At 57.4% G+C, this 27,330-nt stretch overlaps 2 protein-coding genes across 3 annotated transcripts; both read left to right on the top strand.

The window, feature by feature from the left end:
- The first annotated feature begins 1,879 nt into the window (after positions 1-1,879).
- Positions 1,880-14,445, top strand: ITGA2B (integrin subunit alpha 2b). Its single transcript, XM_024553878.3, has 30 exons — positions 1,880-2,156; positions 3,691-3,812; positions 3,901-3,998; positions 4,089-4,254; positions 4,529-4,578; positions 4,655-4,700; positions 4,797-4,925; positions 5,256-5,303; positions 5,445-5,488; positions 5,646-5,699; positions 5,841-5,893; positions 6,047-6,258; positions 8,175-8,357; positions 8,613-8,658; positions 8,740-8,844; positions 8,927-8,982; positions 9,076-9,227; positions 9,373-9,498; positions 9,872-9,939; positions 10,097-10,244; positions 10,797-10,886; positions 11,166-11,245; positions 11,523-11,603; positions 11,727-11,823; positions 11,923-12,075; positions 12,196-12,321; positions 12,580-12,693; positions 13,019-13,120; positions 13,321-13,437; positions 14,207-14,445. Exons 1-30 carry the CDS (start codon positions 1,966-1,968, stop codon positions 14,261-14,263), a joined length of 3,114 nt encoding a protein of 1,037 aa, XP_024409646.3. The 5' UTR covers positions 1,880-1,965; the 3' UTR covers positions 14,264-14,445.
- Positions 14,446-17,294: 2,849 nt separating this feature from the next.
- On the top strand, positions 17,295-27,305 carry FAM171A2 (family with sequence similarity 171 member A2). 2 transcript variants are annotated; one of them, XM_053911982.1, is made up of 8 exons: positions 17,295-17,546; positions 21,024-21,251; positions 21,480-21,572; positions 23,825-23,983; positions 24,062-24,241; positions 24,336-24,452; positions 24,579-24,705; positions 25,299-27,305. In XM_053911982.1, exons 1-8 carry the CDS (start codon positions 17,429-17,431, stop codon positions 26,776-26,778), a joined length of 2,502 nt encoding a protein of 833 aa, XP_053767957.1. In that variant the 5' UTR covers positions 17,295-17,428; the 3' UTR covers positions 26,779-27,305. The 2 variants fall into 2 exon arrangements, with proteins under 2 accessions (XP_053767957.1, XP_053767958.1); XM_053911983.2 differs by lacking the exon at positions 21,480-21,572 and having other exon boundaries at positions 17,305-17,546; positions 25,299-27,295.
- Positions 27,306-27,330: the final 25 nt, after the last annotated feature.

Below are 27,330 nucleotides of genomic sequence, written 5' to 3'. Positions count from 1 at the left end.
CCCTGTCCTGAGTCGACTACGTGCCCTTCCCCATAATTGATCTCTGTTCTGCCACTCTGTAGAGACTGCCTCAACCCCCTTCATTCTCTGACAGAAGGTAACAGTATAATGGTTAAGAACATGAGTTCAAGCACAAACATGTTTGAATCCACCCGTTGGCTGTGTAAACTCGAGCGATTACCGAATACTCTGAGCCACAGTTGGGGGATTTATGGATTGGGCATGTTAGTACCTATTTCATAGGGTGGTTTTGAGGAGCACAAAATACAAACGATTTTGGCTAGACATCATCTCTACCCCTTCCAAGGCATGCTTTACTATTGCTCTGCCACAGGCATGTGTTCATGTCCTAACTTCCTCTGGACTAAGTTTTTTTTAAAGATCCTTGATGAGACATCAGTGCCTTGAGCAGAATAAGTACTTATTAAAAGTATTAATGAAATGTGAGTTAATTTGGGGCTAGGCAGTATACCCTAGTAATTACAATACCACCCCGTTGAGGCAGTGGGAAGTTGGAAGGTAAAACACCATTTTATAAGACTGAGTTAAGTTAGGTCCTCCTCCTAATAGATGCGTTACATACCTCCCCGGATCTAGCACTGTGAAATCAGCCATGAAGGAGGCCTTGAAGTTTAAAAGTTCCTTAAGGAATAGGATTTTGAGCTGTGTGCTGAGGTGGTGAATTAGAGGAAGGGAGGAGCTGAAGGGATCCCAGGATGGCGCAGGGTTTGGGCAGGATAAGATGGTTAAGCCTCATGAGAAAACTGAGCAAAAGAAGGATGTGGCTATGTTCCTGTGCCCCTAGCAGGTCTCACCTTTCCTTCTTGAGACCTGCTTTTTGGGGAAGGCATGCTGTGTCAATAAGACTTCCTCTCATCCACGGAAAATGACCTTGCCTGTCTGCTCAAAACTACCCCTTCTCTTTCCACTGTGGGAGCCCGTGTTTGCGTCTCCCATGCTCAGTGTGCACTTCCATTCAGTGTGTCTCAGCAATAGCTGTTACGTGCTGGATTCTTGGCTAGGCCCCAGGCTGCGGAAAGGACCTTGCTCTCCGGGGATTCATGGACACAATCCAGTGAATAGGCCATGACCAAACAGTGAGTTAAACTCAGGGCCCCAGCCTGAAGAGTCAAGGGAGGCTTCCCCTTGGCAGTGACCCCAGTAGAATCAATTCTTGATGTTTGGATAAGAGCTCTGTCACCAGAAACAGTGAGGTCCATAATCGCAAAGCCTGTGAGCCAGAAAACCCTGGACTGACTCCACTCCAGCCCCATCTCTCTTCCCCTTGGACCACGATCCATTCACCACCCCTTTCCCAGCCCTGGCTGACAGCTGTGACCACAGTAAGACTTGGCACGAGATGGAGGAGGAAGCTGCTGCACTAATATGACTGACTGAAGCTGCCCAAGGCCATAAAAGGAAGAAGTGGATAGGTGCCTTATTCCAAATGATACACAGTTCAGGTTTTATCAGAAGGCAGCAGCTTCCTTACTCCTTCCCCCACCTCTGGCCAAGTGACAATGTGCCACATAGTGCAGGCAGCTGTGTGGGGGGAGGAACTACAGAACTGTGGGCTAGAGTGGAGGTGTATGTACCAGTTAGTTCATGGTTTTAACTACCCCTAGCAGAATGTATTGATGGCTTAGGCTAGCATGGTGGTAGTGGACATGGTGTGAAGATTCCAGAGACATAGTTGAGAGGCAGAACTGAGACCTGGTGATAAACTACTCAGGAAAAGGGAGGAGTCACGGCTTTCAGCCATCAGCACCCACCCCCCGGGTGGCCTCACCCTCTTCCCTTCCTGACAGTGGGAGAAACCATATGGGTCCAGGGCCTATAGTCCTTTGCTTTGCCTGCTGCTCAGTAAGTGGGTTAAAGTTCGATAAGAAAAGACTTCCTGTGGTGGAAACCGAAAGGAAGAGGAAGGGGTTAGACCATTCCTGTCAAGCAGGTTGTGGGAGAAGGATGATGGCCAGAGCCTTGTGTCCACTTCATGCCCTCTGGCTTCTAGAGTGGGTGCAGATGCTCTTGGGACCTGGTGCTGCCCCTCCAGCCTCGGCCTTAAACTTGGACCCAGAGCGGCTCACCTTCTACACAGGCCCCAATGGCAGCCACTTTGGGTTTTCATTGGACTTCTGCAAAGACAGCCATAGCAGGTAAGCCCTGGGGGAAGTTTGAGTGTTGGAAGAGAGGATTCCCCCACTGTTACTACTTCTGTGAGCCTCAAGTCCCCCACTTGTGATAGAGGTTGAGTAAAGTGACTTCTAGGGCCTATTTGGGCTAAGTTCTTGTTAAGACGACTGGGGAGGGACCTGCTCCGGGGAGGGTATCAGAGAAGCACACCAATGGGGAGATAGGCAGTGCAGCTACAACAACAAAAAAGGCAAAGTAAAAGTTAATATCTTATTTTTCCTTCATGGGTCAGTTGTATGACCCATTCCACCCTCATTCCCCCAAAATACAGAGAGGAGCACACATGTCTTAAATTGACTTGCAAAACTGTAAAATTGTCTACCCACCTTGCTTTTCCACTCCATTTCCCTCATCTCCATCAAAATTCTAGATATTTGAAAAGAAGCAATAGAGCATTAGTGGTTAGGAGAGATCAGGCCATGAGATCAGACTGCCAAGATTAGAGTCCTGCTCCTCCTCTTCGTAGTAACTACGCTGAGCTAGGTACTTACAGAGGCGGACAGGGCGCTCCCCAGCTTCGGGGAATGGCAGTGGCAGACAGCTCTTAAGTATCAGCCCCATGGTGGATTTCCTCTGCTGAAGAAAGCCACCTCCCCCAAAATCAAGTCCCCTTCCCAATGTGACCTAGCACTAATTGATCAATGAGGACTATGGAGGGAGGAGAGAGGTGTAAGGGTCCCACCCTCTCACATCAATTCTGAAGAGTTCTGAAGGGTCCTTCTAGCTCCGGGGCTTCCACGGTGTTTGTGCGGCCCGTGACTGTCACTGGACTTGAATCTAAACTTGACTCCCCCTCTAGCCTTTCTTGCTTCTTTCCCCTCCTTACCACAGATATTGGTCTCATGGGTACTACTTAACAAACATCCTGCATGCCAAATAATATATATAAATTTTATATGTATATATAATCTCTGCACTTTCTGAGCAGTTGCTATGAAGTTTTGGTGCCACGCTGAATTTCCCTTGTGCATTTACTTATCCTGACATCAGTGATTAGTTGGTATTGTCCCCAATTTACATATGGCAGAGCTGTGGTTCGAACCTAAATCTCCTAGGGTCCTCAGCAGTATCAGCACCCTACCTTCCACGTCAGAGTTGCCCACTAGCTTCTCTAATTCTTAATTAGAACTAGCTCTCAAGAACACATCTGATAACAGTTCAACGTCCTATGGGTCATGTAAACCCCTGGCTTTTGGAGGTGGGGGCAATGGGGAGTGTAGATGGGTACAGAGCTTGGGAGGTCTTTCTCATATTCATATCGAACCAAACGGTTATAGTTCCAGCTTTCCCCTAACTCGCTGGGTTTCTTTGGGCATGTGATTTACCCTCGCTGGGAGTCTCGGTTTCATGGGCCGTAAAATGAAAAGGTTGGCCTACAGGGTCTGTGAAGTCTCTCTGAGGAACTACGATACCGTGTCGCCCGAGGCACTCTGCCCGTTAGGGTAATGCTCCCAGCACCGGCATGGGGCGCGGTGCTCACGCAGCTTTCCTACGCAGCATGGCCATCGTGGTGGGCGCCCCGCGGACCCTGGGTCGCAACCAAGAGGAGATGGGCGGCGTGTTCATGTGCCCCTGGAGAGCTGAGGGCGGCCAGTGTTCCTCCCTGCCCTTCGACCTTAGTGAGTACCAGGCCATGGGGGAAAGGAGGGGTTAGAGGGAGCGTGGACAGCCGGGCTTCAACACCCCGCCCTGTCTTGTGCCCTCCAGATGATGAGACCCGAAAAGTAGGCTCCCAAACTTTCCAAACCTTCAAGGCCGGGCAAGGACTGGGGGCGTCGGTCGTCAGCTGGAACGACAACATTGTGGTGGGCACTGCCAGACGGGCACTTAGGGAGCAGTAGCGGGCAGAGACCCAAGTCCCGCCTCTTTCTCACTTTTCTGGGGCCCTGCCGCAGGCCTGCGCCCCCTGGCAGCACTGGAACGCCCTAGAAGAGACCGAGGAGGCGGAGAAGACACCCGTAGGTGGCTGCTTCTTAGCTCAGCTCCAGAACGCCCGCCGCGCAGAGTTCTCGCCTTGTCGGTCCAACACCATGAGCCGGGTTTACTTGGCGTATAGATACTGTGAGCTCCGCTCTCCGTTTTGGCTCCGCCCACTCGCGGCCACAGAGCCGGGCCCTTTTCCTGAACCTTCCCCCAGAGTCCGCTGGCCCTGCTTTCTATCCCGCTGCTCGAGTCCCCAGCTCCTAGCAACAACGCGGCCGCAGGCGGATTCAAGGCCACGCCCCTATGCAGCCCCCCCCGGCCCCGCCTCTGTCCCCGCCCCCCGCCCCTCCCCGGGCTCAGGGTACGCTTCTGGGTCCGCCTCTTCCCTGACCCTCCTCCGTGACTCCTCTAGGGGAAGACCGGCGCTACTGTGAAGCCGGCTTCAGCTCCGTAGTCACCGAGGCAAGTAGCGATCCGACACGTCTTGAGGGCGGCTCCCAAACAGGGTCCCCGCTCACCTCCAGGGCTTCCTTTTCAGGCTGGAGAGCTGGTGCTTGGGGCCCCTGGCGGCTATTTTTTCTTAGGTACGTGCCCATCCCTACACCTCCCTCCCCTCTACACTAGGCCTGGGGAGACCCCAGGAGTCTGGGCCTCCACACCCACGGACCCTCGCACCCTAGGTCTCCTGGCGCAGGCTCCAATAGCAGACATCTTCTCGAGTTACCGCCCGGGCACCCTCTTGTGGCATGTGCGCACCCAACGCTTCACCTTCGACTCCAGCCATCCAGAGTACTTCGACGGCTACCGGGGTAACCCCGGAACCGCCCTCAGAGGCTTCCCGGCACTCTCACACCGCCCGCCCCCGCCCTCTGCTGGAGCGCCCCCATGCCAACTGCGGCCGGCCGGCCCCAGCACCCAAGGCGCCGTCATCCTCTGCTCGCGCAGCTTCTCCCACAGACTGCCCAACTCCCACGGGCCCTACCCCGCCTTTCCCGCAGATCTTGGCCTCTCGATGGCCTTCGCTTTGCTGTCTACGTAACGCAGGGTTTAAACTGGGTGATGTTCTAGTCTCCTTCTTCGCCCTCCGCCCCCTCCTTGCTTCGCTCTCGCAGAAAAACTAATTTGCGCTGTGTCTGCAGGGTATTCGGTGGCCGTTGGCGAGTTCGACGGGAATCCCAACACTACAGGCAAGAAATCCACTTAGAACAGGGGTTGGGGAGCCCAGCCCGGGAGGAGCACCTCCAAGCCGCGCACTGAAATCTCTCCTGGGTGCGGAATGGTGGGCGGGAGGCAGGAAGGCTCTAAGAACCTCGTTCCGTTCTCCTCAGAGTATGTCCTCGGTGCCCCCACCTGGAGCTGGACCCTGGGAGCCGTGAGTGCCACCTGCCCTGCCATTCGGCATTCTGTAGCCCCTGACCCTCCTCTTAAGTCTGACCACCCGCCCCGCCACGCCTCTGCCCTTTTTCACCCGGAGCGAGCGGCTGCCTGGGGGGACAAGAACGGCGCGCTCACGTGCGTTGTCCGCGCAGGTGGAAATTTTGCACTCCAACTACGGAACGCTGCACCGGCTGCAAGGAGAGCAGGTGAGAGCCGGCTCCTGATGGGGTGGCCCGGGCTGAAGGATTGGGCCCCTAGAATGTTCCACGGGGATGCGGGGGGTTGATGTCTAAGACAGGGTGGTGGGTCTGGAGGTGGGAATTAAGGTGCGCCTTGTCTTTCTGCAGGTGGCTTCGTATTTCGGGCACTCGGTGGCCGTCACTGACGTCAACGGGGACGGGTGAGGAGGGTGCGCCCCAGCTCCACCCAGTTGAATCTCCTCCTTTCCTAGCCCTCACTCTCAAGAGTTGGGAGGGTGAGGATGGGTGACATGTGGCCCTAGCCCTCAGCAACCCCCCTAGCCCATCCCACTAACCAGGCGTCTGGCCTGCAGGAGGCACGACCTGCTGGTGGGGGCGCCGCTGTACATGGACAGCCGCTCTGACCGCAAGCTGGCCGAGGTGGGGCGTGTGTACTTGTTCCTGCAGCCTCGGGGCTCCCAGGCGCTGGGCACCCCCAGCCTCCTACTGACTGGCACACAGCTCTATGGGCGATTTGGCTCAGCCATCGCACCCCTGGGCGATCTCAACCGGGATGGCTACAATGGTAAGGGAAGAGAGGAGCTCCCCTGCTGCGGAGAGACCGCAATAAGGACCATGGATTTGATCTGAGGGCAGCAGGAGCCAGGAAGAGCTTTAAGCAGAGAAAGCTAAAGGAGACCAGTTAGAATCTATTTGCATTAGCCATGCAGAGGAATTGTGGGTGACAGAGGAGTTCAGTGGGGTGTGGTGCCCTTTACTGCCTGGAACTCAGACTAGGCAGCAGGTCTGGGGAGGTGACATCAGCAGCCCAGCTCTGGACCTATTTGATCTTGGAGGACTTCCCCACATCAGGCAGTCCTGAGCAGTTGGGTGTAGCTTCCCCCACTTCTACCCAGGAGGCCTGAGTGGGAGATAGGGGCTGGGGGAGGGTGGCAGAGCCCATGGGAGCCTGTGAAGTGAGGAGAGGCCCAGGGCAGAGCCCTGTGGGCAAGAGCATTTAGGGGACTCACGGAGGAAGTGAGTCTGGAAAGAGGACAGGAGTATCCAGCGGGGTAGGAAAGAAAACAGATTTTATGTCTCAAAACTCAAAGGAAGTGAGTGCTCTAAGCAGAAGGAAGGAGTTTAACGACTCCAGATATTTCTGAAAGGTACGATGGGGCTGGAGAAATATCCATGGTCTTTAACAACAAGGAGGTCATTGGTGACAGCGACAAGGACCGATTCAGGGCTGTGTAGGGACAGAAGCCAGAACGCATGGAGAAAGATAAACGGAAGTGAAGAACTAGAGGCAGCCAGCGTAGACAGCTCTTTAAAGTGGTCTGTGAAAGAGAAAAGGTGATTACTGAAAGAAGATGAGGGTCAAGGGGAGGTTATTTTAATTGCAAAGAATATGGAGTAGGTTGAATGTGAGGGAAAATGAGTGATCTTGTGGGAAAATGGGGGGTGGAGGGATGAGTTGGAGGAGGGTCTCTTCAATGCCTGAGGGATTTGGGGGTGGGGGGTAGGATGCTAAGTCCAGTGGCAGGGTAAAGGAGGGACACCTATCCCAAGATCAGATGAAGGAAGGGGGGGAAGGTGTGAAATTATAGCTCGACCATTGGGCTGCTTTTCTTTGTGAAGGAAGTGGGGGTGCTGGGAGCCTGACAGAATGGAGACTGTGTGAAAGGTGCTGAGCAGACTGGGAGAAGGAGCTGAGCAGATCCCTACTCTGACTCCATAGGGCTGCTGGACAGTCCCTAGTGAAGGCTGGAGGTCAGGTTCATGGTGCCCGCTCTGGCGGGGTCTGGTCAGGCTTGCCCAAAACTGGCAGTGGGGCAAGATGGCTGGGGGTGTGGCAAGGGTGATCAACTGTTCAGGAAATCAGTGGAAATGAAGAAGCCAGCACTGACCGGTGTGGCTCAGGGAACCGGTGTGGGTGGGGTGTTGTCCCAGAGAATGAAAGTTTGCCGGTTCAATTCCTGGTCAGGGCACATGCCTGGGTTTCGGGCCAGGTCCCCAGTTGGGTACGCGCAAGAAGCAACTAATGTTTCTCTCTCACGTTGATGTTACTTTTCCTCTCTTTCTCCCTCCATTCCCCTCCCTCTAAAAATAAATTTAAAAAAAACAAAAAAGATGAGGAAGCCAAAGATCAGACGAGAGTGGAGGCCCAGGACCTGGGGACACAACTGTAGTCAGGGTGTTTGATTTGGGTAAATTCTGGGTAACTTGGTCAGAAAAAATCAATGAAGATTTTTAAAGAAAAGACTGCACAGAAGACAAAGAAAAGACAGTTACAAAATATAGATCGAAGGTCTTGATTCCTGTCACATGCAGAAAACTCTTACAAATGAATAAGATTATGATGAATACACATTTTTAAGAGGGATCTTCAAAGGTGTTAGTGATGACAAGCCCTGATGTGGCGCTGAGCATCCATGGTGTAAAAGGCCACCTGGAGAGATTGGAAAACAAACAGTGACTCTCCTTTTGTCTTCCCCCTAGATGTTGCAGTGGCTGCCCCCTATGGGGGTCCCAGTGGTCGGGGCCAAGTGCTGGTGTTCCTGGGCCAGAGTGAGGGGCTTAGCTCTCGCCCCTCCCAGGTCCTGGACAGCCCCTTCCCCACAGGCTCTGGCTTCGGCTTCTCCCTGCGAGGTGCCACAGACATCGATGACAATGGATACCCAGGTGCCCTGGACTGCCCCCAGCTAAATAAGAAGGGCCCTTGAGCGATAGCTGGGGAAGCTAGGAGACACGGCCAGGGGCCTGTGTCATGCCTGACCGGGTGTCCCACTGAGAGCTCTGACCTGTCCGTGGGGCTGGAATGCCTGGGAGGGCCAGGTCAAACCTCCAACGGGGGGGAATGGTTTGGGGAGCTCCAGGGAAGATGACCACATCGTGCCCTCTCTAATTAGCGATTCTGACCCCTCCCAATACCCATAGACTTATTGGTGGGAGCATACGGGGCTGACAAGGTGGCTGTGTACAGGTGAGCACTGGGTCCACGGGCAGGCTGGGGAGGAGAACAGGCCGGAAGGGGCCACATTGGCAAGCCCCCCCATCCCACCAGAGCTCAGCCAGTGGTGATGGCCACTGTCCAGCTGATGGTACAAGATTCGCTGAATCCTGCTGTGAAGGATTGTGTCCTGCCGCAGACCAAGACATCAGTGAGCTGGTGAGGAGACCAAGGACATGGGCCAGACAGGATCTGGGGCGTCAGGGGCCCTAACCCCTGAGCCCCACTCGCATCTTTGCAGCTTTGGAATCCAGATGTGTGTAGGAGCCACGGGACACAATATTCCTCAGCAGCTAAGTGAGTGGCACGGTGGGCACAGGAGGGAGGTGGACCTCGGCTCCCTTGGAGTCTGGCCAGGAGCACCCTGACGCTCCCTGCTTGCCCTGTCAGGCCTAAATGCCGAGCTGCAGCTGGACCGGCAGAAGCCCCGCCAGGGCCGGCGGGTGCTGCTGCTGAACTCTCAACAGGCGGGCGCCACCCTGCACCTAGACCTGGGGGGGAGGCACAGCCCCATCTGCCACAACATCAAGGCCTTCCTCCGTGTACGCCCGGGCTGGGGATGGGCAGGGCTGGGTGTGCGAGTTTCTCCATTCAGCCCTGGGGTATGGGCTGGGCACTGCGGGTCTAGGGGTGGTCAGTACTAGGGTGCACAACAGCAAGATAGCCTGGCTCTTGTCCCCTCCTTAGGATGAGGCCGACTTCCGGGACAAGCTGAGCCCCATCGTGCTCAGCGTCAACGTGTCCCTGCCACCTGCAAAGGATGGACTAGCCCCTGCTCTTGTGCTGCATGGAGACACCCTTGTCCAGGAGCAGGTAAGGGTGGGCAGGAAGAGGCCAGGGAGGTGAAGGACCCCTACCAGAAAGGCAGGGTTAGGGTTAGTATCCAAGTTGTAATGTGAACCCCAAAACCTCAATGTCACCTCTAATCTCTGCTGTCACTCTAAACTCTAATGAAAACCCCAAAACCTCAGTGTCCCCTAAACCCTAAGTATTGATGTCACCTCTAAACTCAGATATAAACCCATAAACCCGGATGTCACCACCTACACCATGACATTGTCCCAAACCTTGCCGCAAAGCCCCAAACCCTGATGTCATCTCCACACTCCTTGCATTCTCAGATCTTCTAATCCCCTACCTTCACGTGCCCCCCACTCACCCACATTCCTCGATGTGCCCTCTGTAGACCCGCATCATCCTGGACTGCGGGGAAGACGACCTGTGTGTGCCCCAGCTTCAGCTCGCTGCCAGCGTGTGAGGAGGCCTCCCATGCCACCCTCCCCTGGCCCAGTTGTCTCTGATGTCACCTCCTCCCAACCTGGGATGTCACACACCAATACGCTGTCCTCAGCCCTGTCCTCCTCCCAGACTCTGGGCCTGGACCAGGCCTCTTCCTCCTTTCTCCCCACAGGACGGGCTCCCCGCTCCTCATTGGAGCCGATAATGTGCTGGAGCTAAAGATGGACGCAGCCAACGAGGGGGAGGGGGCCTATGACGCTGAGTTGGCCGTGCACCTGCCCCCCGGTGCCCACTACATGAGGGCTCTCAGCGATGTCGAGGTGAGGCCCCCCCAGGGGACATTACTGGGGCTGTGAGAGGTGTGGGAGCCTTCTCATGCACTGAGAGCCCCTACTTTTCTTATGCTTTGCTGTAAAAGCTGTATTTTTTAAAAAATTGGAAGAGGAGTGCTTGCAAATGGCCCCAAACTTAAGAACTTTATTATAAAACCCAAGTCCAAAATGGCTCAGCAACTAGATGTTAACAGGAACCTGTTAACATTTGGTGGGTTTCCTTTCCGCTTTTTTTCTCAGCATCTTCAGATACTTAGGTAGGCATCGTACATATTTATTTAGTTAGTTAGTTTGTTGATGTAGTTTATAACAATGGGATTACAGTCTGTGGAATGTTTTGTGTTTTTTACTTCCAAACACCATAACAAGTAATAGAGAGCTAGAGTAATACGTAAATGAGGGTGACAGCGCCTCGAATTCCCAGCCCCAAGAACCCTGCGCCCAGCCCGGCACAGCAGTCTCTCCCAGACTCCCCGAGAAGCTTAAATATACACGGGCTGCTCTGTAACCATCTTCTTTCTTGAAACTACCCCCTCCAAGGGTTTTGAGAGGCTTATCTGTAACCAGAAGAAGGAGAATGAGACCAAGGTCGTGCTGTGTGAGCTGGGCAACCCCATGAAGAATGTCCGGGTGAGGCCACCAAGTCCTGGGTGCCAGGTTGCCTCCCAGATGGTCTCATAGACAGCCAGGTTTTAGGGGCCGGGTTTAGAGTCAGAAAGCCCTGGGCTGGAATCCTGGTCCTCACACTCCCTAGCTGTGTGTTCGTGGGTGAGTGAACTTCCCTCTCTGAGTGGGCTTCTGAGTAAGATGGAGATAACGACGGTGGCCTTGAAGGATGAGGCCTGGAGGCCTCGTTCAATGTTCAGAGTAAGCACTTGGGCAGTGACTTTGGCTCTCCCGGTGTCTCAGATAGGAATCACCATGTTGGTCAGTGTGGAGAACCTGGAAGAGGCTGGGGAGCATGTGTCCTTCTGGCTGCAGATCAGGAGGTACTGGGCAGGGGAGCACTAGATGCAGGGACACTCGGGTGTGCTCCACACGGAAGAGTCTTCTGGGGTCCCTGCTCTTCAGACTTTCCTGGTCCCTTCCTTCCTGTTTCTGAGTCTTGGAGCCCAAGAAGTTCTTTTCCAGGCGGAACTCTTGTGGGGTGCACTGTGTGTGGAGTTAGCTCTTTCTGAGCCCTCTGAAATCCTCGCTGTGCCCCGAGGCCTGACGTTCACGGGGCTGGTGTCCCTGACCGGCCTCTCCTCACCCCCTCCCCTCTAGCAAGAACAGTCAGAATCCGAACAGCGAGATTGTGCAGCTGGATGTGCCGGTCCGGGCGGACGCCCATGTGGAGCTTCGAGGGTGAGGTGCCTGGGATTGATAAGGGAGAAGGCAGGCAGAGACCCTTAATTCAAGGGGTCCTGGGAGAACCCCCACAGGCAAGTCAGCAGATCAAGCTTACTTCGGGAGCTTGGACCCCTGCAGGAGCTCCTTTCCAGCCTTCCTGGTGATGGCAGCAGAAGAAGGCAACAGAGAGAACAGCTCGGACAGCTGGGGCCCCAAAGTGGAGCACACCTATGAGGTAGGGTGGGGACCCCGGGCCCCAGCCTGGAGTGGGAGGGTCCCAGGAGCTACAGTCTAGGCCCTGAGCCACCTGATATGCTGCTGCCACCACCTCCAGCTCTACAACAATGGCCCTGGTACCGTGAATGGCCTCTACCTCACCCTCTGCCTCCCTGGCCAATCCCAGCCGACCGACCTGCTCTACATCCTGGATGTACAGCTTCAGGGGGGTCTTCAGTGCACCCCACAGCCCTCTCCCAACCCCCTCAAGGTGAGAGCCTGGGTGGAAGAAAGAGCTGCGGGTGAGTCCCTGGCCTGTCAAACGGGGTCTCTCTGGGAGGGCAGGGAGATGGGCAGAGCATACGACCTGACAGCTTCTTTGCCTTCCCAGCTGGACTTGGGGCTGCCCACCCCTTCCCCCTCCCCCATTCACCCAGGCCATCACAAGCGGGAGCGCAGGCAGGCTTCCCTGCCAGGGCCCAAGCAGCCAGGGTGGCTTCGGGATCCAGTTCTTGTGGTGAGCAGGCTCTGTGGTCTGTGTGGGGTCTCTCTTCCCGGGCGGGGCCCGGGGTAGAGGGGCTGGGAGGCAGGGGGAGGGGCCAGAAGGGTGATGCGGACCTCTGGTTAGCCACTTTGGTCCAAGTGTATTTTAAGGATTGTGCTGGTCTTTACTGTCCCCCCTCCCTGGGCTTCCCCCTCTCCCTCTGTGTGGGGTCCTTGGCATGAGGGGGTGATGGGTATGGAGGGGCTGGGGACTAATAGCACATCCCCTCAGAGCTGCGACTCGGTGCCCTTTACCGTGGTGCAATGTGAGCTGCAGGAGATGGCGCGTGGGCAGCGGGCCATGGTCACTGTGCAGGCCTTCCTGTGGCTGCCCAGCCTCCGCCAGGTGGGATGCGACGTGAAGGGCGGGGCCCAGGGGCGGGGCCTCCTGGAGGCGAGGACTGAGCTTGCAGTGGAAGAGGCGGAGGCAGGGCTGTGGGGAGGGAGAAGAGAGAGAAGGCCAGGTTTACTTCGTTTTCTTTTTTGTTTGTTTTTAATTAATTAATTAATTGATTGATTGATTGATTGTTTATTGGCAGGGGGAGTTTGCTTTGGAAGGGACAGGTTTAAGCCAGGATCAGGGCTCCCCAGGGGTAAGCCTGGGGCTGGGACTCCTGCAACTAATAGGCCTATGTGAATCCCTTTCTCCCCACCCCGCGCACCCCATCCAGAGGCCACTGGATCAGTTTGTACTGCAGTCCCACGCCTGGTTCAATGTCACCTCCCTTCCCTACGCTGTGCCTGCCCTCAGCCTGCCCAGTGGGGAAGCTCTGGTGAGTGTGGAAGAATGTTGTCAAGGTGATGAATCCCATTGCTCCTCCCACGCGTGTCCAGCAGAATGGGGGCAGGCCTCCCTGGGTCTAAAGGGTGAGACTGGTAGGTGGCTTGGCTTGGTGTCCCCATCCCACAGGTTTGAGTTTGGGGGAAAGGGAACTGTCAAGGTGACGGAGGACATTCGCGTCTCTGTCCGCAGGTGCAGACACAGCTGCTTCGGGCTTTGGAGGAGAGGAGCATTCCCATCTGGTGGGTGCTGGTGGGCGTGCTGGGTGGCCTGCTGCTGCTCACACTCCTGGTCTTGGCCATGTGGAAGGTACGGCGTGGAGGAGGATGGGGTCCCTAGGCGGGCACAGACTTGGCCCTGCCCACCCTCACAGGGAGGCAGAGAGAGACAGTGGCCCAAGTGGGTGACCCAGGGCCCATCTGGCCTACATCTGCACCAGTAGACTGTCCTTCTCCAGAGGACCCCTTCCAAGCACAGAACCCTGGGAGAAGTGGCACCTGGAATTCTAAGTCCTTTATGCCCATCCCCCCTGAAAGGAGGAGTCACAGGGAATGAGTCCTGCCTTCAGGAACTCCCTGGCTGCCCTGGGGACGGGGTTCACTTCCTCCCTGCTCTGTTCTTTGCCCCGACTGAGGTGGGAGACCCTGCTCCCTGCTCCTTACGTGGCCCTGGTGGGTCACTCCCTCCTCTGTGCCTGGAGAGCAAGTGGGCTGCTCCCAAACTCGCTCCAGTGCCCAATTCCTGGGAAGCATGGTGCTTTTAGGGAAAACCACACATTAGACTTACAAGAACCAAATATATATCATCATACACTTAAGTCATAGAGAGACATAATCATCACTATTTAACAAAAGTCCAGGGAAGAAAAAGCAAAACGTGTTCGAAAAAAATGCTATGTGTATTATCTCTAACTGGGGAAAGGCTTTCTTCATTTGTGCAGACCGTGGGGTCCGTGTTTTGTGCCCTCCGGGAGAGGACCGCCTGGCTGGCTGCTTTCTAGCAGGCTCGCCTCTTCCAGCGCTGCTCGGGGGCCTAAGGATCGTTTTCATAACCTGTCCCTGGGCCCCTGCCCCCCCAGGTCGGCTTCTTCAAGCGGAATCGGCCACCCCTGGAAGAGGATGAAGAGGAGGAGTGATGGTCCAGCCCATGACCTGTCCCAGCAGGAAGGCTGTGCGTGATGCCTGCGTGCCTCCTCTTCTCTGTGTGTCCCCCACCCTCGTTACCCATGGGTTGGAGCTGTTCCACGGAGGCCTCCTGATGCCCTCCCCCTCCCACCAGAGCTGGGCCGCCCCTTTTCCTACTGTCTAATAAAGAGGCAGCCCCAACCCCAGTGTGCTGCTTCCTCTCTGGGTCAGCAGAGGAGGGGGGACCAGGGTGATATTTGGAGGAGGGATCTGGGGCTGGTAGAAATGTGAGCAGAGAGCATTTCTGCCAGGGCAAAGATGAAAAATTACTGTCTTTGGGGAGTGTCAGGGAGTAGAAAGTGGGGGTGGAGCCAGAGGGAAAGGGTGACAGAGCCTCCAGGTGAGACTGGGGGGATAGAGGTGTCTGAGAATGGCCTGGGGGGTGGCAGAGAAGGCAGGCAGGGTCCCCTGAGGGCAACTTTAAAGAGTATTTTTAAAAATGATTTTGAAAAGATAAACATCAAGAAAAGAACACACTCTCCCCACTCCCATAAAAACTTTTTTAAAAAGGCCTTTAAAGCTGTGTTCAGAGTGAGGAGGGGCCGAGGGAGGCTGCTAAGCCCCCATCCGGAGGAAGACAGTGTCAGGGAGGGGTCACTGTTCCTTTTATTCCTTCTTCCCCACCGAGGAGGAGGGTCCTTCAGTGAGGAAAGAGGGCACCGGCAGGGAGCTCCCAGGAGGACTAGGAGCAGGAGACAATCCTCTGCCCCCTGAGACTGGAGTCAGGAGGGGGCGGGGGGTCCTGAGAGATTTGTTGACACATGGGTTCGATATACATTGAGCAGCTACCATGCGTCCGGTACCGTTCCAGTGCTGGGATGAAACAGTGAGCACAACAACAACAACAAAAGTCCCTGCCCTCATGGAGTCTCCATCCACCCAGGAGCAAAGAGTTAAACAATAAATGAGTGTATAGTCAGCGGTGGTCAGTGGTGGGAATAAAAATGAAGGTAGGGAGCCAGTGACAGAATTATGCGGCTGTCAGCAGTGGGCTGACATTTTAGGCAGTGGTCAGGCAAGGCCTCTCTGATGAGGTGCGCAGAGAAATGAATGAATGAGTGAGCGGCTGCGGGGACCTAGCGTTCTGGACAGACAGAGCAGTCCGTGAAAAGGCCCTGAAGTGGGAGCAGGCTTGACGTGTTCACGTAGAAGCTAGGAGGCCCATGGGCCAGAGACCAGTGAGGAGTCCAGAAGATGAGGTTGGGGGGCAGTGCAGGCAGGCAGAGCCTGTGACCAAGGGGAGGACTTTGGACTTGATGCTAAGTGTCGGGGAAAGCCATTAAGGGGCAGGCTTGCCTCGCAAGAGCTGCTAACCAAAGGGGGAAAAGGTAAATTCTGAACAGAACAATTTGATACCCATACATGGCAAGTCCCAGAACAGGTTTCTAGTCGGATGACTGAACATTTAGGAAAAGATTAAGCCATGATCCTTGAACACCAGCCAACCCCCCCCACCACCACCATTACAGTTGGACAACCCCAGACAATTTGTCTTCATCCAGCAAAGCATTTGGCATTTGTCCTTGTACACGAGACATAGACGTCAGCTGGATGGAAGAGACTTGGATTGAAAACTGAACAATTTTGATAAAGCTGAAGGATATCTCTAGGGGGGTGTCCCAAGGCTCCATCCTAGCCTTGGGCTGCTCAGCACGGTCACGAGTTCCTTCATCCTGTGGATGGCTGCTGGCCGAGAGGGGGCTCCAGGACAGCGGGTGACTGAAGCAGATCCGACAGCCTTGACAGATTGTAAAATTGGGCTGTAACCAACAAGATGAAATTCACCAGGGATGAGTGCTAAAGCCTGTGTTGAGGTTCCAGAATTTTGGTTACGTAAGAACAGGACTGGGAAATCTGGTGAGGTGGAAATTTATGCGGGGAGGAGGGATAGAAGAAAGGAAAGGAGGAAAGGCAGAATGGAAGATGGAAGGAAGGAAGGAAGGAAGGAAGGAAGTTTGCTGGTTTGGATCCATAACCTGAAAACAAGGTTCCCTTATTTCAGAAGACTCAGCCAGGAGAGAAGCACGGGAAGAGAAGCCTGCATTGCTGAGGTCCTTGCCCTAGGTATCCAATCTCCTCCAGGGCACTGCATTTTGAGAAAGAAAAGGTAACAAGCCAGCGAGAACCAGGAGAGGGACACCAGATTAGATGAGGATTTGGCCACCCAGAAGCAGAGTGATTCTGACAACCGGAAACTGGAAGGAAAGAGCTTGGCTGGGACTAGAGGGCAGACCAATAACTATCTTCGAACGTGGGGTTTAATGGCTGAGGAAGAAGGAAAATATTCAGATTATCATTCGTGAACCAGAACCAGTCCGACCAACCGGTGATTCTCAGTGGGGAAGACAGGCTGTTTCCACCTCCAGGACTTCCTAACCAAATGATAACCCACCAATGGATCTTGTTACCTGGGCCAACAATAGCACCTGGTCAGGGATGTGTTACACCCTTTACATCACTATCTCATTTAATCGTTACGACAGCCCCCACGAGGTAGATATTACAATTCTCACTTCAAAGGAAAGCTAAGTAACTTGCTCGTAGCTTAACAAGATGCAAGAGCTAGACAAGAACCGGGACTGATTCCCAGGGGCCTGCGCCTTATCTCCCCAGCAATGCGCTACTGTTTGTGCGGAGAAAAGGGAGCAGTAAAGCAGGGCAGTTCTTACACTTTTTGCAGACCCTTATGACAGTACCCACCTCTCTGAGTATATTGCAAACAACAGCCATTTCCCACCACCCCCCAATTTTGCACCAAATTTCGGGGACTCTAGAACTCCATGCACCGTGGCGATTGGACTCGCCTCGCCACACTCCCTCGCAGCTCTGAATCTGGGAGTGCAGGCTGGTGGCTGCGGGGTGGGCTGAGCTCTGGCAGGGCCAGTGGGCTGCGGGCCGAGTGAGGCGGTGAGGGGGCGGTGCCCGGAGGCCCGCGGGGGTGGGATGCCGCCTGCAGGGGGCGCTGGCGCGGCTCCGGGCGGAGACAATCGCACCGAGCGGCCGCCGCAGCCAGAGCGGGAGCCCGAGCGGCACGGCGCGGAGCTGGGGCTGAGCGGGGTCGGCGCAGCGGGGCCGGGCGGAAGCCATGGGCCGCTAGGGCTGGGCCGAGCCCCGCGATGCCGCCGCCGAGTGGCCCCAGCGTCCTCGCGCGGCTACTACCGCTGCTGGGGCTGCTGCTCGGCGGCGCCTCCCGGGCTCCCGGCAAGTCGCCGCCGGAGCCCCCCAGCCCGCAGGGTGAGTCTCGGGCACGGGGGGCAGCGATCGCGGGCCTGCGCCCCCCACCCCCACCGGGCCTCCGCCCGCCAGCCTCCTCTTGGCGGCGCTCGTGAATTGGGGGCTATTCTATTCCCTGGATTTGGGTGGGGGAGATAAGCGACCTGGGTTCGGCGCTTACGGGGGAGAGGAGGGCCGCCGGGGAGGGGGTCTCGGGGAGACACAAATGGGGAGGGTGGGGGTCCCCAGGCTCTGCGCCGCCGCCCCTTCCTGCCTTGTTTTTCTCCCTCCTGATCCGCGAGGCGCTGCTGCCTGAGCCATTGTCTACCGTAGACACCCGCCCAGGGGCGGGCTGGGGCGGGCGCCCGCTCCGCAGCCCCCTGCGGGTTCCTCGCTCCAGACCGCGGTTGGGTGGGGGCGCAGCATCGGCTGCCACCCTGGGCCCGGACGGGGGCTGGGCGCCTAGAGCTGGGTCTGACGGAGGGAGGGGAGAAGCGGGAGTGGGTGAGGCTGTGGGCGGATTGACTGTTCGAACGGGATTTCTCCGCCTTGGAGCCTGACAGCCCCCAGCCGGCCCCTCAGGTTCAGGTTTTGGGGTGCACCTCAGAAACGCTGCTCAGCCAATGAAGAAGGGGCTGCAGTTGGGGGGGCTCTGAAAAAGGGGTACATTGTGATTCCCAGCTCAGCGCATGGCAGGGCTGTGGTGGCGGAGCCATGCTGAACTGGTTAGCTGGTTGTGGGCAGCGCCGGCTGGGAGGGCAGGTGCCTGGGGCCTGTCCAGCAGGTCTCCGGCCACTCCTGCCCCCAGTCTGCTCCCAGATCACCCCCTCCTCACGTCACCTCTCCATCGCAGTGGAGGAGACCCTCCCAGCGCCTCACCGAGCCCAGGTGGGTGTGTGAGGTGGGGGGTGGGGTCGGCTCCTGCTGCGGGAGAGGGTGGAAGAGCTAGACCATGACTCCCTCCCTAGCTTGGGTTCTCGACCCACTCCAGCCCTGCACCCCACTTCTAGCCTCCTGCCCCTCCACCCAGCTACTGCTCTCCCTTCTCCAGCCCCCCCGGGCCCCATCCCTGTCTGAACCTGAGCTGGTGTTCTCCACTCCTCAGCTCCCCCCCACCCCACCACCAAGAAGCTGGCAGGAAAAGCAGGGTGGGGGCACTTGATGAGGGAAGCGGGGTCCGGATGAAGGGAGGGGGTCGGATTTCCTCCTGGAATGAGGCTGGGCTGAGGCCGGGGAAGCGGATACTGTACGGAATGTCAGGCTTTGAGGCACGGGGAAGGATCTCTGGCCTCAGTCTTCCCTGCATTCTAGGGGACAACAGGAGCCTTGACAGCTAGGAATGGGCCCTAGTTTCTCAGAAAGCCTTTCTCAAGTCCTGCGTCCCAGAGAAGGGGGCCCAGGGAATTGGCTGGAATAGAGCCAGGATCGGGGTTCTCCCAGTCTGCTGGCTGGAAGCCCCGATGAGGGAAAAGGGGAAAGAAGTCGACTAGGCACCTGTACCTTCCCCGCCTCCGTTGGGCACTTATGCCTCCTTCAGGCCTTACCTGCCCACCCCGTTTGACCCCTGGACTCTGCCCTTTTCTAAGGAGCTGGCCCTTGAATCCAAGGCATTCCCTCAAATGACCACAGTCCATGAGCCTGGGTTCCCTCTTCCCAGCTGCTCCATCCAGCTGCTCCGCGCCTGGGGTGGGGGTAGGGAGTAGCCAGCCCTCTCTAGCTTCTCAGAATTCTTACTGGGGGCGGGGGTGGAGGCTGCCAGTTCCTGGGAGAACAAGAGAGCTGGAAAGGGTTGAGTGTGTGCACCCACCCGGCAGAGCTGGGCTTTGGCCTGGGAGGGGATGGGGCGGTGGGTTCAGGAACAGCTGGGTGGGATGCCAGGGGCAGGCGTGGCGCTGGCCCTGGCCCTGGGGTTGGAAGCTTGAGATAAGACACCTGCCACTGTTGAGTATTGGACTCCAGCCGTGAGGCCCCCTGACCGCCCTGTGCCCTGTGGCCCTGAGCCCCTCAGTTCCCAGCTCTTTCCTCTGTGCCTGGACTCCCTAGGCTTGTATCCAGCACCCACCCCACTCCTCACCTGCCTCCTGGGGCCCCCACTTAGGTTCCTGTACCTTTCCAAACATGACACCTCCTCTGTGAGTAGCACAAGGTGGGGATGAGGCATGCTTTTGAAGGAGGGGCTGTGCTAGTGGGAAGGAGTAGATGGTGCGCTGGATCCGAGAGGCTGTGAGAACAACTCTGGGCCCGGTTCCTCCCCCCATCACCCCATCCGAGATCAGGACACCTGCAGGCTCATGCGGGCTAGACCACCTATGCACCAGGGGCAGATTTGGCTGGAAAGCAAAGCAGATTTGGCTTGGACTTCCCTTCCCAGCCTCCAGCACACCAGTTTCCCTTGGGCCTGGGTCACTCCCCTCCCCATCTCTTTCCCCTTGCCAGGGCCCCAGCTCCCTGCCCATCTCTTGGGAGGAAAGAGGGCATCTCCATGGTGACTGACTGTAGCTGACCAGCTGGGAGGGGGCTGGCAGTACCCGTGAGGGGGAGGGGTCAGGAGGCACTTGCTTGGGCTTCAGGGTTGGATGAGTCCCTAAAGCTGAAGAGACACAGGTTTTTGGAAAGGGTTGTGGGAAGGGGCTGAATGATGGGAATGACCAATTCCCTACTGTCCCCTTATGTTTTTTGCACCCCATCCTCTCTTCCAAATGGCTGAATCCTGACCTCTCCTACTTGCAGCCCTTGGCTCTTCACTTATTTTTAAAGATTTATTTATTTATTTTTAGAGAGAGGGAAGGGAGGGAGAAAGAGAGGGAGAGAAACGTGAATGTGTGGCTGCCTCTCATGGACCTCTACTGCGGACCTGACTCACAACCCAGGCCTGTGCCCTGACTGGAAATTGAACCAGTGACCTTTTGGTCTGCAGCCTGGGGCCCAATCCATGAGCCACACCAGCCGGGGCTTACTCATTCTTTCTCAAGTCTCCCTTCCCTCCCCACTCCCAGACACAAGCCCCATAGTGTCCAGTGGTTAAAAATTTGGGTCTAGAGGTTGATTCCCAGGTTTGGATCCCAGATCTCCCACTTAACTACAGTACAAGTATATAAATTCTTTGAGCCTCAGTTTCTTTATCTGTAAAATGGGCTACGAGCATGTTTTATCAAGTCTAATACATCGACTGGAAGATGGACCATTATTTCACGTACCAATAAGAAATGCTGCGAATTATAATTATGACATCATTGACCGTAGGCATAGCCTGAGTTCAGAAATGTGAAAATGTGGAAAAGTGAGCGTGTTAGACTTGATGGTACTAGTACCACCTACCTCAGAGGCTGATGTGAAGTTGGAGGGCTCTGTAAATGCTGGCTTTTATAATGTCTTGTCTAGCCTTGGACACAAAGCTGCTCCCAACCCACAGTCTGCTCATCTGACCTGGGGGCTCCCCTCAGTTCTCTGTCCCCCCTCCCCCGCATCCTCACACCCCTCACCCCATCTTGTCCACAGAGATCCTGATCAAGGTGCAGGTTTTTGTGAGCGGGGAGCTGGTGCCTTTGGACCGGGCCTCGGTGGATGTGTTTGGGAACCGTATGCTGCTGGCCGCTGGCACCACGGACTCGGAGGGCGTGGCCACACTGCCCCTCAGTTACCGCTTGGGCACCTGGGTGCTGGTCACTGCTGCCCGCTCTGGCTTCCTCACCAACTCCGTGCCCTGGCGTGTTGACAAGCTGCCCCGTGAGTGTAGGGGCAGGTGGAGGGGGGGACAGCAGCTGACCCCATCAGCCCCTTCCCAAGATAGTCCTTGGGGGCAGAGGGGCAGGCTTTCCAGCAGCTGCTGCCTGGGCTGGGGTATGCAGAGGGGGCTGAGGGAGGGTGAAGTCACTCGGATTCAAATGGTGGGAGTGCCCCGCCTGGGGCTGGGCAGGGGCTTTCTCTGGAGCTGACAGGCCGCCCTTCCCACAGTGTATGCGTCAGTCAGCCTCTACCTGCTCCCCGAGCGGCCGGCCACCCTCATTCTCTATGAGGACCTGGTGCACATCCTCTTGGGTTCTCCCGGTAAGGCTCCCCCTGCTACCCCTCAGCTCCTCTTCCTCACCCCGGACCTGGGTCTTGAGAGCTATGCTCTTCCGCACTAGCTGGGTGCCCCTGGGCCAGCCGCTTAACCTCTGGGCCTCGGCGTGTTCATCCTTCCATATAAGATGTGGGTACTGATAGTAGCTACATCATCGAATTGAGGGAAGGATCAAGTATTACCAAATGTACAAAAAATAGCACAGAAGGTGGTCAGTAAATGTTTACTGTGATTGGGGTTTCTCGTGGTTTCTATTCTCCCTCTACTCCTACCATCTGAACTCCCACTCCCTGCCACCTTTATCTTCAGTGGGTCTCCCGGTCCTTGTTGTGCATCTCCTGGGTGCCTGGCCATGTTAGGAGACACGAGAGGGTCATTCCAAGGTACTGAACACCGATGGGGTCAAGGCCTGGAGCAACCCTGCAGTGGCCCCGGTGACACCACAAGCTCTCTGTCTCATTCAGCTGAGACTTACTGCCGTGCCTGGCCCTGTGCCTGGCGCTGGGGAGCAATGGTAAGGGAGAAAAGGCCCACTCCCTGCCTGTGGAGTTCACAGTCAAGTAGGAGGACACACAGACAGATCGTCGCAAGCCCTGAAATAATTATTGAATACAAAGCAGGCAGCACAGCGGAGGAGAGGGCAGCTGCACTCAATATTGAGAGAACCCTAACCAGTGAGTGCTGCAGGATGGGAGAACTCGGTGAAGGGAGCTGGGGCCTGTATGGGCTTGGGAGCTGAAGAGGGAGCAAAGGCACCTTCCCTGGAGAGGAAGGCCTGGGGGAGTCTTCCGGATGCAGGGGCAGGAGGGGCGCCTGGTGCAGCCTGGCTGATGAAGTCTGACAGAGGGGAGACCCATCTGGCTAGTCTCAGGGAGCTGCACTGGGTTTGGGAGTGGGAGAAGCCCCTCCTCAGTCAATATTCTTAGCTTGACCCCCCGTCCTCAAATTACTCATTTGCTCCTCACCATCTCTCTGGGCCTGAGCCAGAGGCTTCTAAAATTTCTTTGGAGGTTTCTAAAATGCCAAAGGGACCCTTCTTTGCCCCCTAGCTTTAAGTCCCCCAAAGCCCCCGCTGCTTCGGTGTAAAGCCTAGGCTTCTGGGGCCTGGCCCGCCACAGCCTCACTGCCCACCCCAGTCACCTGCAGGCCCCTGACCAGCACGCTGCCTGGGGCACCCGGGCCTTTCCCCTGAAGTCCTCCTGGGAGTCCCTTCCCACTTTCTTTCCTGGCTGTCTTGCTCATCCTGCAAGGTGCCACAGGGCCAGACCCCCCTGGCACCCTGCACCCTCTGTTGTGGTGACGAGGCAGGATGGAATGGTGGGTGCCAGAATGTGTCCTGGCACCAGGCTAGGCGCCTGGGCTTCAGTCAGCCTCCAGCGCTGGGACCTTGGGCAAGTCACTGAACTCTCCCGCCTCCGCTTCTGGACCTATACAATGGGGTTGATGGTAGAGGGACCTGAGTCGGGGGCTGTTGTCCTAATTGCAGCGCTTTTAGTATAGGTGCTGCTTAGAACAGGATGCAGCCTGTCACAACTTGACGAGTGCTAGCTGTTACCGTATTGTATCAGAGTTCAGTTTTATGCCCTCCCCACCCCAAGACAGGCCGACGCACGTACGAAGTGCGCGCACCGCCGAGGCCGTCTAATGCAGTAGCTCACTAGCCATGTGCAGCTATTTAAATGTAAATAAATGTAAAGTTCATTATATTTTTAAAAATTAAAAATAAACCCAGTTCCTCGGTCACACTACACTAGTCACATTTTAAGTGCTTAATAGCCATGTGTGCCTGTTACCGTAACGGGTAACTCAGATAGAGAACACTTCCATCACAGCAGAAAGTGCTAATGGGTACCCTAACAGACTGCGCCACACTAGACTGTGAACTTGAAGGCAGGGAATTGTGAATTGCATCTTACTCATTTTCATGTCCCCAGCACCTAACATAGTGCCAGCCACACGATCGGCAATAGTTGTTTGGGGAACCTCATCCCTTTATAGGTTAATAAGGACACTGTTTCAGAGAGCTAGTGACTTGCTCAGGGTCACACATCTAGGACTAGATGCTGATCCATGTCCCTTCCAAGTTAACATTCTATGACTCCCACTTCTCTCCCCAAGTTACCCACCACCTTCCGTGGCCTCCCAAGTGGCCTGACCTAGTGGCTCCCTCTCTCCTCAGATACTTGCTTTCTGCTCTGGTCCCCGAGCAACTGCAGCTCCTCCTCTCTCCATCCAGGTGCCCGCTCCCAGCCCTGGGTGCAGTTCCAGCGGCGGGCTGCCCGCCTGCCTGTCAGCTCCACCTACAGCCAGCTCTGGGCCTCGCTCACTCCTGCCAGCACCCAGCAGGAAATGCGGGCTTTCCCTGCCTTCCTGGGCACCGAGGCCTCCAGCTCAGGTATGCCGGAGGCCACGCATGGAAGGGATGTTCCCCCACAAAGGATTTAGCCCTCAGCCCTGTGTCTACTTCCCCCAGGCAATGGCTCCTGGCTGGAGCTGATGCCCCTGGCTGCTGTGAGTGTGCACCTGCTGACAGGCAATGGGACAGAAGTGCCACTCTCAGGCCCCATTCACCTGTCACTGCCTGTGCCCTCAGAGCCTCGTGCCCTTGCTGTGGGCACCAGCATTCCAGCCTGGAGGTTCGATCCCAAGAGTGGTGAGTGCCTCGGGGTTGCTGGGCCTGGAGTTTGGGGACAGAGAATCTTTAGATGGGGACACACTGAGTCTGACGCGACCCCTGCCTCTCACAGGGCTGTGGGTACGCAATGGCACTGGTGTGATCCGGAAGGAAGGCCGGCAGCTCTACTGGACCTTCACCTCCCCGCAGCTGGGGTACTGGGCGGCTGCCATGGCTTCCCCCACAGCTGGTGAGAATGTGGGGCTGGGAGGAACAATAGGGGGCTGTGGGGGAAGGAGAGGCTGGGAGAGTGGACTCCTTCTCAAAGGCAGGAAGGGCATCCACACCTGGAACGCTAAGCCCTCGCCTGACACAGGGTTGGTCACCATCACGTCGGGCATCCAGGACATTGGCACCTACCATACCATCTTCCTGCTCACCATCCTGGCAGCCCTGGCCCTGCTGGTGCTCATTCTGTTGTGTCTGCTCATCTACTATTGCCGGTGAGTGCCACCCAGACCCCCACCTTCTCTCATCCTGTGCAGATGAAGGCCTGCTCTGTGCCTGGCCTCGTGTTGGGCGCTGGGGCCCCCAAAATGCATAAAGGCATAGTCTGACCCGCAAGGGCTGACGGGAAAGCACGGCACATGCCCGTGCAAAGACTGAAACTGGTGGCTTGAGAGAAGTGGGAGAGGGCAGGTGGTAGCTGCAGGCCAGACCCCTCCCCAGATGACCTGCAGCTGCTCCCACCAGCCCAGCTCTCTCGTCCGCAGGACCTCAGGCTTAGGGGCTCCTCCCAGGTTCTCGCTGCGCCTCCTACATGTGAAGGCAATTTACTGGAGAGGGACCCAAATGGGCACAGCTGCTGGCTGGACCTCCCGCAGACATTCAAGCTATTCCCACAAACCTCTCCCGGGGGGTTTTCTTCTGTTCCTTTCCCCTTCCTTCCTTCCCTCCCTTCCGAGTCCCAGGCATTGTCCCGACCCCTCCAACTATGTCAGTCCCTCATGTTGAGGGGTGACTGGGAGCTGCGGGAGTTAGGGAGCTGCTCTGGCATTACGCTTTTAAGGGTCTCGGTCTGCCCCCTCCTCTCCAGGAGGCGTTGCCTGAAGCCCAGACAACAGCACCGCAAGCTGCAGCTCTCCGGGCCCTCTGACGGCAACAAACGGGACCAGGCCACCTCGATGTCCCAGCTCCATCTCATCTGTGGGGGACCCCTGGAGCCCGCCCCGTCGGGGGATCCCGAGGCTCCACCTCCAGGCCCCCTCCATTCCGCCTTCTCCAGCTCCCGCGACTTGGCTACCTCCCGCGATGACTTCTTCCGCGCCAAGCCGCGGTCTGCCTGCCGTCCGGCTGCCGAGCCTACAGGTGCCCGCGGGGGTGAGGGCGCCGGGCTTAAGGGCGCCCGCTCCGTGGAGGGTCCTGGCGGGCTGGAGCCAAGCCTAGAGGAGTACCGGCGGGGACCCTCTGGAGCCACGGCGTTCCTGCCAGAGCCATCCTCGCCGCCGCCGCCCTTCGAGCACTACCTGGGCCACAAGGGGGCGGCCGAGAGCAAGACCCCCGACTTCCTGCTGTCTCAGTCGGTGGACCAGCTGGCGCGGCCGCCGTCGCTCAGCCAGGCCGGGCAGCTCATCTTCTGCGGCTCCATCGACCACCTCAAGGACAGTGTCTACCGCAACGTCATGCCAACCCTGGTGATACCCGCGCACTACGTGCGCCTGGGTGGCGACGCCGGAGCCGCTGGGGCGGGCGACGAGCCCGTCCCGCCCGAGGGCACGGCCCCCGGCCCGGCGCGCCCTTTTCCCCAGCCCGACCCCCAGCGCCCACTGATGCAGGGCCACTCGGGCGCGGGAGGCGAGGGCAGCGGCGGTGGCGGCGGCGAGGGCTGGGGGGGCGGGCGCTCGGCGCCGGTCAGCGGCTCAGTCACCATCCCGGTGCTGTTCAACGAGTCCACCATGGCACAGCTCAATGGGGAGCTGCAGGCGCTGACCGAGAAGAAGCTGCTCGAACTGGGCGTGAAGCCGCACCCACGCGCCTGGTTTGTGTCCCTCGATGGCCGCTCCAACTCGCAGGTACGCCACTCCTACATCGACCTACAGGCGGGCGGCGGCGGGCGGAGCACGGATGCCAGCCTGGACTCGGGCGTCGACGTGCACGAGGCGAGGCCTGCGCGCCGACGGCCCCTACGCGAGGAGCGGGAGCGTGCCCTGACGGCCGTCCCCCCGCCGCCGCCGCCACCACCGCCGCCACCCGCACCCCCGCGCCTGGCGCTCAGCGAGGACACGGAGCCCAGCAGCAGCGAGAGCCGCACGGGCCTCTGCTCCCCGGAGGACAACTCGCTGACACCGCTGCTGGACGAGGTGGCGGCGCCGGAGGGCCGGGCGGCCACGGTACCCCGAGGTCGGGGCCGCAGCCGCGGGGACAGTTCTCGCAGCAGCGCCAGCGAGCTGCGTCGCGACTCGCTCACCAGCCCGGAGGACGAGCTGGGGGCGGAGGTGGGAGACGAGGGGGGCGACAAGAAGAGCCCCTGGCAGCGGCGGGAGGAGCGGCCGCTGATGGTATTCAACGTCAAGTAGCGCCCCCTCCCGGCCTGGCGCAGCCTCCCGGACGGGCTCCGCCCCGTCCGCCTGGGCCAGTCCCCAGGGTGCGTGCCCCAGGAGGTTGCGGGGGTACTCGCTCTTAGACCAGGACCTTGAAAGGTGCCCTGGGGCCTACGGAGCTGTCCGATGGTATGTGCTAGGTAATGAACGTCTTCGGGGAACCCCATGTCTGCCTCCAAGAGGGCGGCGGGAGGAGTCAGACCCCCATTGGGAGGTCCTGGGGAGGAGGGCTGGGTGGGGGGAAGCAGTGCCTGTATAAACGTGGCTGTACATAGAAAGTTCTATTGTGGGAAAGCAGGAGGGAGCAGACAGGCCTCAGCTGCTACTGTGAGGGCTGGGAAGGGAGAGGGCATTCTCTGTCGACCCCTGGGAGGGGAGGGGTGCTGCTTGCTGACTCCCACCCCTGAGCTACCAAGTCACAGTGGCTGGGGCGGCTCTGGGGAACAGGAGGTAATGTGATGGGATCGCTGTGGGGGGGCAGCAAATATAACTGGTGAGATTAACTCTGTGTGTGTCTCTGTGGGGTGG

This window comes from Desmodus rotundus, chromosome 9 (genome assembly GCF_022682495.2).
Source record: "Desmodus rotundus isolate HL8 chromosome 9, HLdesRot8A.1, whole genome shotgun sequence".
Lineage (NCBI taxonomy): Eukaryota > Metazoa > Chordata > Mammalia > Chiroptera > Phyllostomidae > Desmodus > Desmodus rotundus.
The sequence above is the reverse complement of the archived record's forward strand: the minus strand, read 5'-3'. Positions and strand labels throughout refer to the sequence as shown.

Bases quoted from the DNA above. Each gene is read 5' to 3' on its own strand.
- ITGA2B (XM_024553878.3), top strand. From the start codon at position 1,966: ATGATGGCCAGAGCCTTGTGTCCACTTCATGCCCTCTGGCTTCTAGAG. The intron at 4,701-4,796 runs GTACGTGCCCAT...CTCGCACCCTAG, and splicing joins TGGCGGCTATTTTTTCTTAG to GTCTCCTGGCGCAGGCTCCA. The intron at 9,940-10,096 runs GTGAGGAGGCCT...TTCTCCCCACAG, and splicing joins CTTCAGCTCGCTGCCAGCGT to GACGGGCTCCCCGCTCCTCA.
- FAM171A2 (XM_053911982.1), top strand. From the start codon at position 17,429: ATGCCGCCGCCGAGTGGCCCCAGCGTCCTCGCGCGGCTACTACCGCTG. The intron at 23,984-24,061 runs GTATGCCGGAGG...TACTTCCCCCAG, and splicing joins CACCGAGGCCTCCAGCTCAG to GCAATGGCTCCTGGCTGGAG. The intron at 24,242-24,335 runs GTGAGTGCCTCG...TGCCTCTCACAG, and splicing joins GAGGTTCGATCCCAAGAGTG to GGCTGTGGGTACGCAATGGC.